We start from the raw sequence: 12,258 nt of genomic DNA, 5'->3' as shown, positions 1-12,258 counted from the left end.
AGAGGTGCAAAATTGTTTGAGGTGATACCCAAACAAATTCATTTTCAGAGTGGACATGTTATTGCAATTGGTTTATTGTAAGATGGACATCGCTGAGTGCTTATGGATTTTTGACAGTAAACCAATGTGGCTTTTAAAATGCAGGCACTTGAGAATTAAAGGAATAAAAACGGTGGCATCAAGCCACTTCACTCTTTCAGAATGGTAGGTGTAATCATCTTGCGGAAGGCATAGTATTTGCATTCGCTTGGGGGAACAATATCCATGGTTGTGGTGCTAATCTTCTCCCTCTTGAAGCCAGCCTCGAGCAGGTGAGGCATCTGGGTCTCCTGAAAAATCATCATAGGAGAAATTTACATTTTACAAATGTATATGGCATGTTATAGAAGGGTCCAGATACTTTGTTGTTGCGATTTCACTTGTTTTTGAGAAATTTATCCCAACCAGCGAGTTACTTGATGCAGGTATTCAGATGAACTTGTGTACATCATGTACACATGAACTTGTGTCATTCCAAACTTTATCCACAACGCTATACTCCATTTTGTGCGACAAACGGTTTCCCCTATTCAGCTATTCTCTGTGTAGCCTGCAGCTAGAATGGACGTAGAGGTATTGCTCGAGTCGCAACAAAATGGAATGACACAATTTCATGCGTACAACATCTGAAGACCTGCATTATTATACTGAGAGCTTTTCCGTTTCTAAAAGGACGTTTTTGGAGCCTTTGTTAATGTTTTTTTCAGAGCCCCGTACTGCACAACGAGGATGAAAGTGTCTGGACCTGTCTATAACATCCCATTTACCTATCCTTGGGGGATTTGGTTGTAAAAAAAATATATATATATATATATATATATATATATAAGTTGAATTCTCAGATCTTGTAGTTCAGGTCAAATGTATTATTACCTTTGTTTAGTCAAGAAAGGTCATTGAGGACACATTAACAGTGCCACAACCAAGTGCAATAAAAATGGTAATAGTAAATGGCAGACGCCGGTGATAGATAAACTAAACCAATTACTGTTGTACTGCAGTGAGTAAACCAAATCCAATGTACTATAAAGAAATGGTGGAAGCAGGTAGCAGGCAAATTAGTTAGAATTGAAGCTACAGACAGACCAAATAAGCAAAATACAACAGACAAAAATAGTCACTGCACATGAATGAAACAAATGGGTTAATGATTTAATGAACATCAAACCAAACAAAATGCAGGGCCACACTTTAAATGACATCCTATACCACAGTAACGATTAGCGGTATAACATCACATATGCAATTACACTATACCAGACTTGTACTGTAAGTGCAGTACTATCTGAGACAAGGACAGAATACGTGCAAAGAAATGAAATGTGTCGTGGCCGAGAGGACACGTGTACACAAGCACCTCACAGAGAGATTAGGTGTTGTTGATCATTGATTGGCTGAGAGCCGGCTCACCTGGAACATGTTGTCGATGTTGTCATATTTGGACTTGAGAAGTTCACCCCAAGAGGTTAGGTTGCAGTAGGTGAGGACACCACCGGGCTTCAGCAGCCTATGGGCATGGCCCTATAGAGACACAATTCAACAATTGTATTATAATGGAAACGTCATTGTGGCACGATAGGCAATGTTTGTAATGAGTGATAGGAATCAGATTCCATTAAGAAATATCTCATTCCATTTGGATTAATTTGTTTTAATTCATTAATTTGGTGGGTGCTTATATTTGTCCTATTTCAGATGTACAAATGTGTATTAATACGTATGTGTGAATTGGAAAAGTGCTTTTTACATATCCCAATTCTCCCCGAGACACCCTCGAAAAGTGGGCAACGGCAACTCTGGAGCAATTAGGATTAAGTGCCTTGTTCAAGGGCACATCAACAGTTTATTTTCTCCTTGACAGCTCTTGGATTTGAACTAGCAACCTTTTGGTTGCTAGCCCAACACTAAACTATCTGCCACCCTAGACATCTGTCATATGTTTGCGTTGGATTCAGCTACGATATCATATGTAATACCAAACATTTGTGTGTTTTATACAGTCTTTAATACAGGAGAAATCCCCATTCCGCTGTTGGTTCTGGTGCTTTTGCTAATATATTTGTAATGTGCAGTCTTTGTCATAGAAGTGTTGTACTTACCTTGATGAAGTCAAACTGGTGAGTGTGCCATGTGTCTTCAGACAGAGGGTATGTGTCGTATAGAATGCCTTTGATAGAAGAGGCATTATTAGAATTACTTAGTTATGTGTCTGAAGCAATTTACCCGCTTAAGAATACAAAGATCCAATGGATACGCCAATAGAATGCCTTTTGAGACGTACCATCAAAGTGGTTGTCAGGCAGGCCGCCCACTACCTGTTCCCACAGTCCTTTGAGGGGCACAATCTATGAGTGGAGAATAATTTAGATACATTTTATTCACATTAAATGAGGGAAAAGTCTAAATAGAACCTAATGTGAAGTTGAAGATGTCTCACTCTATGTGGCTGTGCCTTGGCCCACTCCTGCAATCTCGCGAACACTCCATCATTGCACTCAATGATCCAGTGCTCCTCAATGGGGAAGGACTCGACTTTAGTTGCGGCGATGGCCATGCCAAATCCAATCTCCAGAACCCGTCCACCTGTGGGGGAAAGCTCAAATCTAAATTGGTGTTTAAGTATCTACCTGTATCAAGACTTGGTTTCAAATACGTGTATTTGTTATTAAATATTTGTTCTTGGTATTTGAGTATTTTCAAATACATAGCCCAAAACAAGTACTTTTATTTGAGTATTTGAATGGTTATTTGTAAAAAAAACAAATAGTCGACCAAATTTGTAATTTCAAATTCCTAGGTTAAATGCATAGCGCATGTAAAGAGGTCTGTGTGTAGCTTGTGTAGAGGAGTCAGGCGCAGGACAGCATATGATTAAATAAATGTAATTTACTCAAAATAGGCAAATACAATAAAGCAAGCCCACATAACAGACCGTATAACATACAAACAATTGCACAAACAAACATGGGGGAACAGAGGGTTAAATAATAAACAAGTAATTGGGGGATTGATACCAGGTGTGTACGACAAAGACAAAACAAATGGAAAATGAAAAGAGGATCGGCGATGGCTGGAAGGCCGGTGACGTCGACCGCCGCACGAACAAGGAGAGGGACTGACTTCGGCGGAAGTCGTGACAGTACCCCCCCCCCCCCCCCCCTCCCCCGACGCGCGGCTTCAGCAGCGCGCCGACACCGACCTCCGGGACGACCCGGAGGACGAGGCACAGGGCAATCCGGGTGGAGACGGTGGAACTCCCGCAGCAACGAAGGGTCCAAAACGTCCTCCACCCAGCATCTCTCCTCCGGACCGTACCCCTCCCACTCCACGAGGTACTGAAGGCCCCTCGCCCGACGCCTCGAGAGCCAGACCCGGTCCCCCGGTGCGAACACCGGGGCCTCACTGCCGTGACGGTAGGCGTTCGCCTTCTGCCGCCTCATGGCCCGTTGCAGATGCACATGGGCGGCGTCCCAGGTCTCCTCCGAGTGCTTAAACCATTCGTCCACTGCAGGAGCTTCAATCTGGCTCTGATGCCAAGGTACCAGAACCGGCTGATACCCCAATACGCACTGGAAGGGAGAGAGGTGGAGGAGTGGCGGAGTGAGTTTTGGGCCATCTCTGCCCAGGGGATGAACGCCGCCCAATCCCCCGGCCGGTCCTGGCAATATGACCGCAGAAACCTACCCACATCCTGGTTTACTCTCTCCACCTGCCCGTTACTCTCGGGGTGAAAACCTGAGGTGAGGCTGACCGAGACCCCCAGACATTCCATGAACACTCTCCAGACCCTAGACATAAACTGGGGATCCCGATCAGAGACTATGTCCTCAGGCACCCCGTAGTGCCGGAAGACGTGAGTGAACAGGGCCTCCGCAGTCTGTAGGGCTGTAGGGAGACCGGGCAAAGGGAGGAGACGGCAGGACTTGGAAAACCGATCCACAACGACCAGGATCGTGGTTTTGCCCTGTGAGGGAGGAAGATCCGTCAGGAAGTCCACCGACAGGTGCGACCACAGACGTTGTGGAACGGGTAGAGGTTGTAACTTCCCTCTGGGCAGGTGCCTGGGAGCCTTGCACTGGGCGCACACCGAGCAGGAGGAAACATAAACCCTTACGTCCTTGGCCAAGGTGGATCACCAGTACTTCCCACTAAGACAATGCACTGTCCGACCGATGCCAGGATGACCAGAGGAGGGTGACGTGTGGGCCCAATAGATCAGACGGTCGCAGACAGCTGACGGAACGTACAAGCGCCCAACTGGACACTGAGGGGGAGTGGGCTCTGTGCGTAACGCCCGCTCGATGTCCGCGTCCAGCTCCCACACCACCGGTGCCACCAGGCAAGAGGCCGGAAGTATGGGAGTGCGATCGATGGACCGCTCCTCTGTGTCGTACATCCGGGACAGCGCGTCTGCCTTAGCGTTCTGGGAATCTGGTCTGTAGGACAGAGTGAAAACAAAACGGGTAAAGAACATGGCCCACGTTGCCTGGCGAGGGTTCAGTCTCCTCGCCGCCCGGATGTACTCCAGATTGCGGTGGTCAGTCCAAATGAGGAATGGGTGTTTAGCCCCCTCAAGCCAATGTCTCCACACCTTCAGAGCCTTGACAACAGCCAACAGCTCCCGGTCCCCCACATCATAGTTTCACTCTGCAGGGCTGAGCTTCTTCGAAAAGAAAGCACAGGGGAGGAGCTTTGGTGGCGTGCCCGAGTGCTGAGAGAGCACGGCTCCTATCCCAGCCACGGACGCGTCCACCTCCACTATGAACGCCAAAGAGGGATCTGGATGAGCCAGCATGGGAGCCGAGGTAAACAGAGCCTTCAGGTGACCAAAAGCCCTGTCCGCCTCAGCCGACCACTGCAGTCGCACCGGTCCCCCCTTTAGCAGTGAGGTAAGGGGAGCCGCTACCTGACCAAAACCCCGGATAAACCTCCGGTAGTAGTTGGCAAACCCTAGAAACTGCTGCACTTCCTTTACTGTGGTGGGAGTCGGCCAATTACGCACGGCTGAAATGCGGTCACTCTCCATCTCCACCCCTGAAGTGGAAATGCGGTACCCTAGGAAGGAGACGGACTGTTGGAAGAACAGACATTTCTCAGCCTTGACGTACAGGTCATGCTCCAACAGTCGACCTATATCAGAATGTCGATATACACCACTACACCCTGCCCGTGCAGGTCCCGGAAAATCTCGTCAACAAAGGCCTGGAAGACTGATGGAGCATTCATCAACCCGTACGGCATGACGAGGTACTCATAGTGACCTAAGGTGGTACTAAATGCCGTCTTCCACTCGTCCCCCTCCCGGATACGCACCAAGTTGTAAGCGCTCCTGAGATCCAATTTTGTGACGAAGCGCGCCCCGTGCATTAACTCAATTGCACTGGCAATGAGAGGCAACGGGTAGCTGTACCTCATTGTGATCTGATTGATACCCCGATAGTCAATACCCGGGCGCAGACGTCCATCCTTCTTCTTCACAAAAAATAAACTCGAGGAGGCAGGTGAAGTGGAGGGCCGAATGTATCCCTGCCCCAGGGATTCGGAGACATATGTTTCCATAGCTGCGGTCTCCTCCTGTGACAGAGGATACATGTGACTCCTGGGAAGTGCTGCGTCTACCAGGAGATTTATCAAACAATCCGCCCGTCGATGGGGTGTAAAAACCTGTTTTTGCTTTGTCATGATGGGGTATTGTGTGTAGATTGATGAGAAGGAAAACACCCAATTTGATCAATTTTAGGGCTGTAATGTATAAGGCTGTAATGTAATTTTTTTTTGAAAAAGTCTCGTGATCACCCCTTGAGAGCCCTCTGTTGCCACGAAATAGTGGGGTCATGACAGGCCAACCAGGGTAGGCCAGCACCACGGGAAATGCAGGAGAATCAATAAGGAAGACACTGATTCTCTCCTTGTGACCCTCCTGCGTAACCATGCTTAGTGGAGTGGTGGCCTCCCTAATCAGCCCTGACCCTAATGGTCGACTATCTACGGCGTGCACAGGGAAGGGCATATCTACAGGAACGAGGGAGATCCCTAAACTAAGAGCAAATGAACGGTCAATAAAATTCCCAGCTGCGCCTGAATCTACGAGCGCCTTATGCTGGGAATGTGGGGAAAACTCAGGAAATGTAATAAACACATACATGTGAGCAACAGGGGGCTCTGGGTGAGCCTGGTGCCGACTCACCTGGGGTGACACGATAGTGCCCTGCCTGCTACCTCGACTCCCTGAGGAACCACCCCAGCACCGACCAGCAGTGTGCCCTCTGCGGCCACAGATGGTGCAGGGAATGGCCCCTCCTCCGGTCGCCCTAAGCGCAGCAGCTCCCAGCTCCATGGGCGTCGGAGCGGAGGTGCTGGGGAATGGAACTGACGGGCCCCGATCCGGACGTCCGCGGGTGGCCAGCAGGTTGTCCAGCCGAATGGACAGGTCCACCAGCTGGTCCAATGTGAGGGTGGTGTCTCGGCAGGCCAACTCCCGACGGACGTCCTCGCGCAGACTGCACTGGTAGTGATTGATCAGGGCCCTGTCGTTCCATGCTGTGCTGGTGGCCAGGGTCCGGAAGTCCAAAGCGAAATCCTGCGCGCTCCTCGTCCCCTGCCTCAGGTGGCACAGATGTTCACCCACCGCTCGACCCTCAGGCGGGTGGTCGAACACTGCCCGAAAGCGGCGGGTGAACTCTGCGTAATGATCCAATGCCGCGTCTCCCTCACTCCATACGGCGTTGGCCTACTCCAGGGCTTTGCCTGAGAGGCAGGAGACGAGGGCGGACACGCTCTCACGTCCTGAAGGAGCCGGGTGGACGGTCGCCAGGTAGAGCTCCAGCTGGAGTAGGAACCCCTGGCATCCGGCAGCCGTCCCATCGTACTCCCTCTGGAGTGCGAGCCGAATCCCGCTGGGACCGGGTGAAGGAGAGGTGGACCGTGGAGCCTGCTGTAGTGGGGCTGGTGGAGGCGTTGGAAAACCTACTTCTCTCTCCCATCTATCCATCGTCTGCAGCACGCGATCCATGGCAGTGCCCAGACGTTGTAACAAGGTCGCGTGCTGCTGGACGCGCTCTTCGACCGAGAAAGGGGGGCCGTCTGCTCCTGCTGACTCCATTTCAGGTGAGTAATTCTGTAAAGAGGTCTGTGTGTAGCTTGTGTAGAGGAGTCAGGCGCAGGACAGCAAATAGGCAAATACAAATACAATAAAGCAAGCCCACATAACAGACCGTATAACATACAAACAATTACTCACAAACATACATGGGGGAACAGAGGGTTAAATAATGAACAAGTAATTGGGGGATTGAAACCTGGTGTATAAGACAAAGACAAAACAAATAGAACATTTAAAGTGGATCGGCGATGGCTAGAAGGCCGGTGACTTCGACCGCCAAACGCCGCCTGAACAAGGAGAGGGACCGACTTCGGCGGAAGTCGTGACAGCGCATTTGATTCAGTGTATTTGAACATTTCCAAATACATTCCAATATTCAACTACTTACTTATTCAAAATAAAGATTATCTGAGTACTTGCTTTGAAATGTATTGAAAAGTAATTTTAATACGTGAAATGGTATTTGAACCCAGGTCTGACCTGTATTGAAGTATTTCCAATGCTGTGGCACCTTTCATGAAAAGCAAAACAAAAACAATGGACTGTTTTTGTTTATTTAAGAGACCTCTCTGAGAACCACAGTATAGAAATGTAAGAAATGTATGGGGGGAAGAAGGAGGTGGTGGCACGTGATAGAAAGGTCACTTCAAGGATTTCCGCAGAATAGTCTTTCAGTGATGTGTAAAAATAGATTAGAGAAAAATCCGATTTGGTTTTGCATCGACCTATACTATTATCAGGCTTATACTCTGCTACTACTCTGTTGTCAACTTTCCACCAAATATGAGTATTTTCCAATATAAAGCAATATAAAGAAAGTATAATACCCTATCTAATAAACTCGACGGACTGCATTCCTACTACATGCAGTAACATGTGTGCTATGGCGACATGAGCGCGCAAACAACTCCAAAACACAACTTTTACGTGCAAAACGTTGAATTCTAAACATAAAAGTTCAAGTCTGTGCACGTATTGTGTGCAATAAAATGTCAAATCAGTGATCAACAGTTGTAGTTATAAAACGTATTGAATGGCATGTCGTCATAAACGATTGGCACTCCCAAGTCCTCACTTGGCACGATTCCATGGGTAGAGTAACACCTGCAGCAAGCACACGCATTATGTCCAACATATGTCTAACTCCACCATGCTTTTAAACTCCACTAGCATGTGCATTGGGTGAAACAACTCAGAAGTAATATAAAAAGTCAATGCATTTGTTTCATAAACTTTTCCCAATAGACTAATTGCTGATTTATTGATAATCTGATTTGACTATATTGCAGCTCTGAATTAAGTGTAGGCCTAGACAATGATTACGCTATAGGCAAATAGGCTGTCCTTTACGGCTTATTTATATCACACATTTGTAAGAAAAAAATATTACAATAATGTAAAAGGTTATTATAGAACTATAAATGATCATAGAATACTGGAATGAATTACTATCTAGTGGTCCCAGTGCGTTCATAGGGACCATCAGCTTGCACATTGTGCGTTGTACCTTTTGAGGAGGCTATAGTTGCCAGCGAGTGCATGTACGGAGTTTCCCAACGTTCCATTACAGGCTTGCCGAAAATCTCGAGATGAGTGTCGGTCTCATTGTAACCAGCACTAGCGTCGTGCCAACCAGCTTTGCAGTCTTCTCCCTTGGAAAATATGGGTTGTGCCGTGGACATTTTGGTGATTGTTTTTCTCTAATCGCTGGGGAATAGACGGTTGCTGTTTCCACGTCGTGCCAGAGGAAAGTGAGATTTTGCGGCGGTGGGGATTTATATGGGTCAGAAGTGCTGACTCTGCAAGACGTGTTTGCAATGTCAACGAGGCGTACTACTGCTGGTCAATAGGTGGCATTCCAAGGAGTGTCGGGGTCACTGACGTCCTTAGTGTGGAAAGCTGAGAGAGAAAAAAACATGATGTATTGTATTTTCGTAATCGTGGCATATTACAGTCTGTTTTACAGCATTGCATTGCACCCTAGTTTAGTCTCAATTATTTGATCATCTTTATTATCCCACAGGGGGACATTTATTTGGTAAAAGACAGCTACATAAAACATAAAATCACAGAATAATAAAAAATACAATTCATTTGAAAGTGTGATGGGCTACATATTTACAACTATAACTAATTCATTAACAACATTATACTGACCATAACTCATTTTGCCTTTTAGTGGAGCAGGCAGAGAGAGGTCTGCAATTATCAAATTGTATCTACCAGCAGTTTCCACAGCGATCCCCATTGCCATCATTTTTTTCTTCTAACTTTCACATACGTTTCAAGTTTTATTAGACTTATGTACAGGACACACATGGTATACGCCGTCCAACAAAATGCTTACTTGCAGGTTCCTTCTAGACAATGCAACAACAATAAGAAATAATATAAGAATACAAACTGTCAAATCAAATTTTATTGGTCACATACACATGGTTAGCAGATGTTATTGCAAGTGTAGCGAAATGGCTCAGTAGAATATAACATTTTAGCATAAGTATACTACAGGAAGGAACAATTTATTGTAGTCCAATATTTACACGTATTTTGGGGAAGAGGGGATCGGTGGCCATGTTTAAATTGTTCAGTATTTAGCTATTATAATAAGAGTGGTAGCAGCAGTTATGATGTGTGTGTGTGTGTATGGATGGATGTGTGTACTGAATGTCTGTGTGCGTGAGTGAGTGCATGTGTGCTAAGGTGCGGAGAATCAGAGCAGGTGGTCAGTCCAGTTCATGTGTTCAGCAGTAGGGTTGAAAAGGGATGGAAACTTTACGGGAAATTTCAGGAAATTTTCCCATGGTAAATTAAGCCCGGGAATTTTGCTTAAATTCATCAAAAAAGTTAGCTTATAACAGTGAACCTTTTTTTGTGGGATACACAAGGCAATTCTAGGTCTTGTGGCATATTTTGGTTGAACTATCCCCAATTCAATGGAATTGCAACCCTCTGCATGCACAGTGCATTCTTCCATCACATGTAAAGCTGATTCTCATGATCTTGCACACTAATGAGATGCTATTGAGCCCACACTACTACACTGTCTGAGCCAAGAACTAGATGTTTTCTGTTAAGTTTTGATAACAATACTGGGTGGGATGAATATATTTTATATGACATACATGATTTTTTGTTAACTAGTAAATAGTAGCCTACAGCAAAGTGTGTTTAAATCATTTCTAACTTGTTAACAATTTCTGCTAGTTAGTTTTTCTACCATGTGGGGTTTAGCTTGCTTGAGCCTGCTAACTGAGGGGTGTTAATTCACCGGTTTCCATACATTTCATTTTAAAACATTTATTTTACAAAGGAGTTGTTTAATCTAACTGCTTAACTATTTATCTGTATATGGAATTGTATTAGGGTTTTCCAAAAACAATTCTAATCTTTACAGGAAAATGCCACGGGCACTATCTGATGTGTGGAGACATTTCACTGCAGCTAATGTAGAAGGAAAAGCTGTGTACATTTGCAAATACTGTGCCAAATCATATGTGAAGAATGCAACAAAGATGCAGAATCATCTGGCCAAGTGCATAAAGTTCCCTCAGCACTCACAACAAGCAACCTCTGACAAAAGTCCCGCTACTTCTATTCGAGATGAAAATGATGAATCAGACACCTTATCGACAGCAACAGCTCATGGTCTTCCTGGAATCAGAAGTGTTTTTGACTCAATGGAGGAACGTAGTCAGAGAAATGCTGATGAATGTCTTGCTCGAGCTGTGTATGCAACTGGTTCACCTCTGATGCTCACAGGCAATGTGTATTGGAAGAGATTTCTGAATGTTCTTCGCCCAGCATACACCCCTCCAACCTGACATGCTTTATCTACTAATTTGCTGGATGCAGAGTTCAACAGAGTTCAAGTGAAGGTCAAGCAAATCATAGAGAAAGCAGACTGTATTGCAATCATCTCTGATGGGTGGTCGAATGTTTGTGGGCAAGGAATAATTAACTACATCTCCACCCCTCAACCAGTATTCTGCAAGAGCACAGACACAAGGGCCAACAGACACACCGGTCTCCACACTGCAGATGAGCTGAAGGCAGTCATCAATGACCTTGGACCACAGAAGGTATTTGCACTGGTGACAGACAATGCTGCGAACATGAAGGCTTCTTGGTCTAAAGTGGAGGAGTCCTACCCTCACATCACACCCATTGGCTGTGCTTCTCATGCATTGAATCTGCTCCTCAAGGACATCATGGCACTGAAAAGAATGGATACACTCTACAAGAGAGCCAAGGAAATGGTTAGGTATGTGAAGGGTCATCAAGTTATAGCAGCAATCTACCTCACCAAGCAAAGTGAGAAGAATAAGAGCACCACATTGAAGCTGCCCAGCAACACCCATTGTGGTGGTGTTGTCATCATGTTTGACAGTCTCCTGGAGGGGAAGGAGTCTCTCCAAGAAATGGCCATATCACAGTCTGCCGATATGGACAGCCCCATCAAGAGGATCCTCATGGATGATGTATTTTGGGAGAGAGTGGTACATTTACGTTTACATTTAAGTCATTTAGCAGACGCTCTTATCCAGAGCGACTTACAAATTGGTGCATTCACCTTATGATATCCAGTGGAACAACCACTTTACAATAGTGCATCTAAATCTTTTAAGGGGGGGGGGGGGGGGTTAGAAGGATTACTTTATCCTATCCTAGGTATTCCTTAAAGAGGTGGGGTTTCAGGTGTCTCCGGAAGGTGGTGATTGACTCCGCTGTCCTGGCGTCGTGAGGGAGCTTGTTCCACCATTGGGGTGCCAGAGCAGCGAACAGTTTTGACTGGGCTGAGCGGGAACTGTGCTTCCTCAGAGGTAGGGAGGCGAGCAGGCCAGAGGTGGATGAACGCAGTGCCCTTGTTTGGGTGTAGGGCCTGATCAGAGCCTGAAGGTACGGAGGTGCCGTTCCCCTCACAGCTCCGTAGGCAAGCACCATGGTCTTGTAGCGGATGCGACCTTCAACTGGAAGCCAGTGGAGAGAACGGAGGAGCGGGGTGACGTGAGAGAACTTGGGAAGGTTGAACACCAGACGGGCTGCGGCGTTCTGGATGAGTTGTAGGGGTTTAATGACACAGGCAGGGAGCCCAGCCAACAGCGAGTTGCAGTAAT

The 12,258-nt window shown here is 46.4% G+C and overlaps 1 protein-coding gene across 1 annotated transcript; it reads right to left on the bottom strand.

Annotated features, from left to right (window-relative positions):
• Positions 1–58: 58 nt before the first annotated feature.
• gamt (guanidinoacetate N-methyltransferase) lies at positions 59–8,912 on the bottom strand. Its single transcript, XM_014149304.3, has 6 exons — positions 8,649–8,912; positions 2,477–2,622; positions 2,321–2,384; positions 2,139–2,206; positions 1,450–1,560; positions 59–329 (listed from the first exon to the last, which is right to left on the bottom strand). Exons 1-6 carry the CDS (start codon positions 8,821–8,823, stop codon positions 189–191), a joined length of 705 nt encoding a protein of 234 aa, XP_014004779.1. The 5' UTR covers positions 8,824–8,912; the 3' UTR covers positions 59–188.
• Between the last annotated feature and the right edge of the window lie 3,346 nt (positions 8,913–12,258).

This window comes from Salmo salar, chromosome 16 (genome assembly GCF_965601325.2).
Source record: "Salmo salar chromosome 16, fSalSal1, whole genome shotgun sequence".
Lineage (NCBI taxonomy): Eukaryota > Metazoa > Chordata > Actinopteri > Salmoniformes > Salmonidae > Salmo > Salmo salar.
The sequence above is the reverse complement of the archived record's forward strand: the minus strand, read 5'-3'. Positions and strand labels throughout refer to the sequence as shown.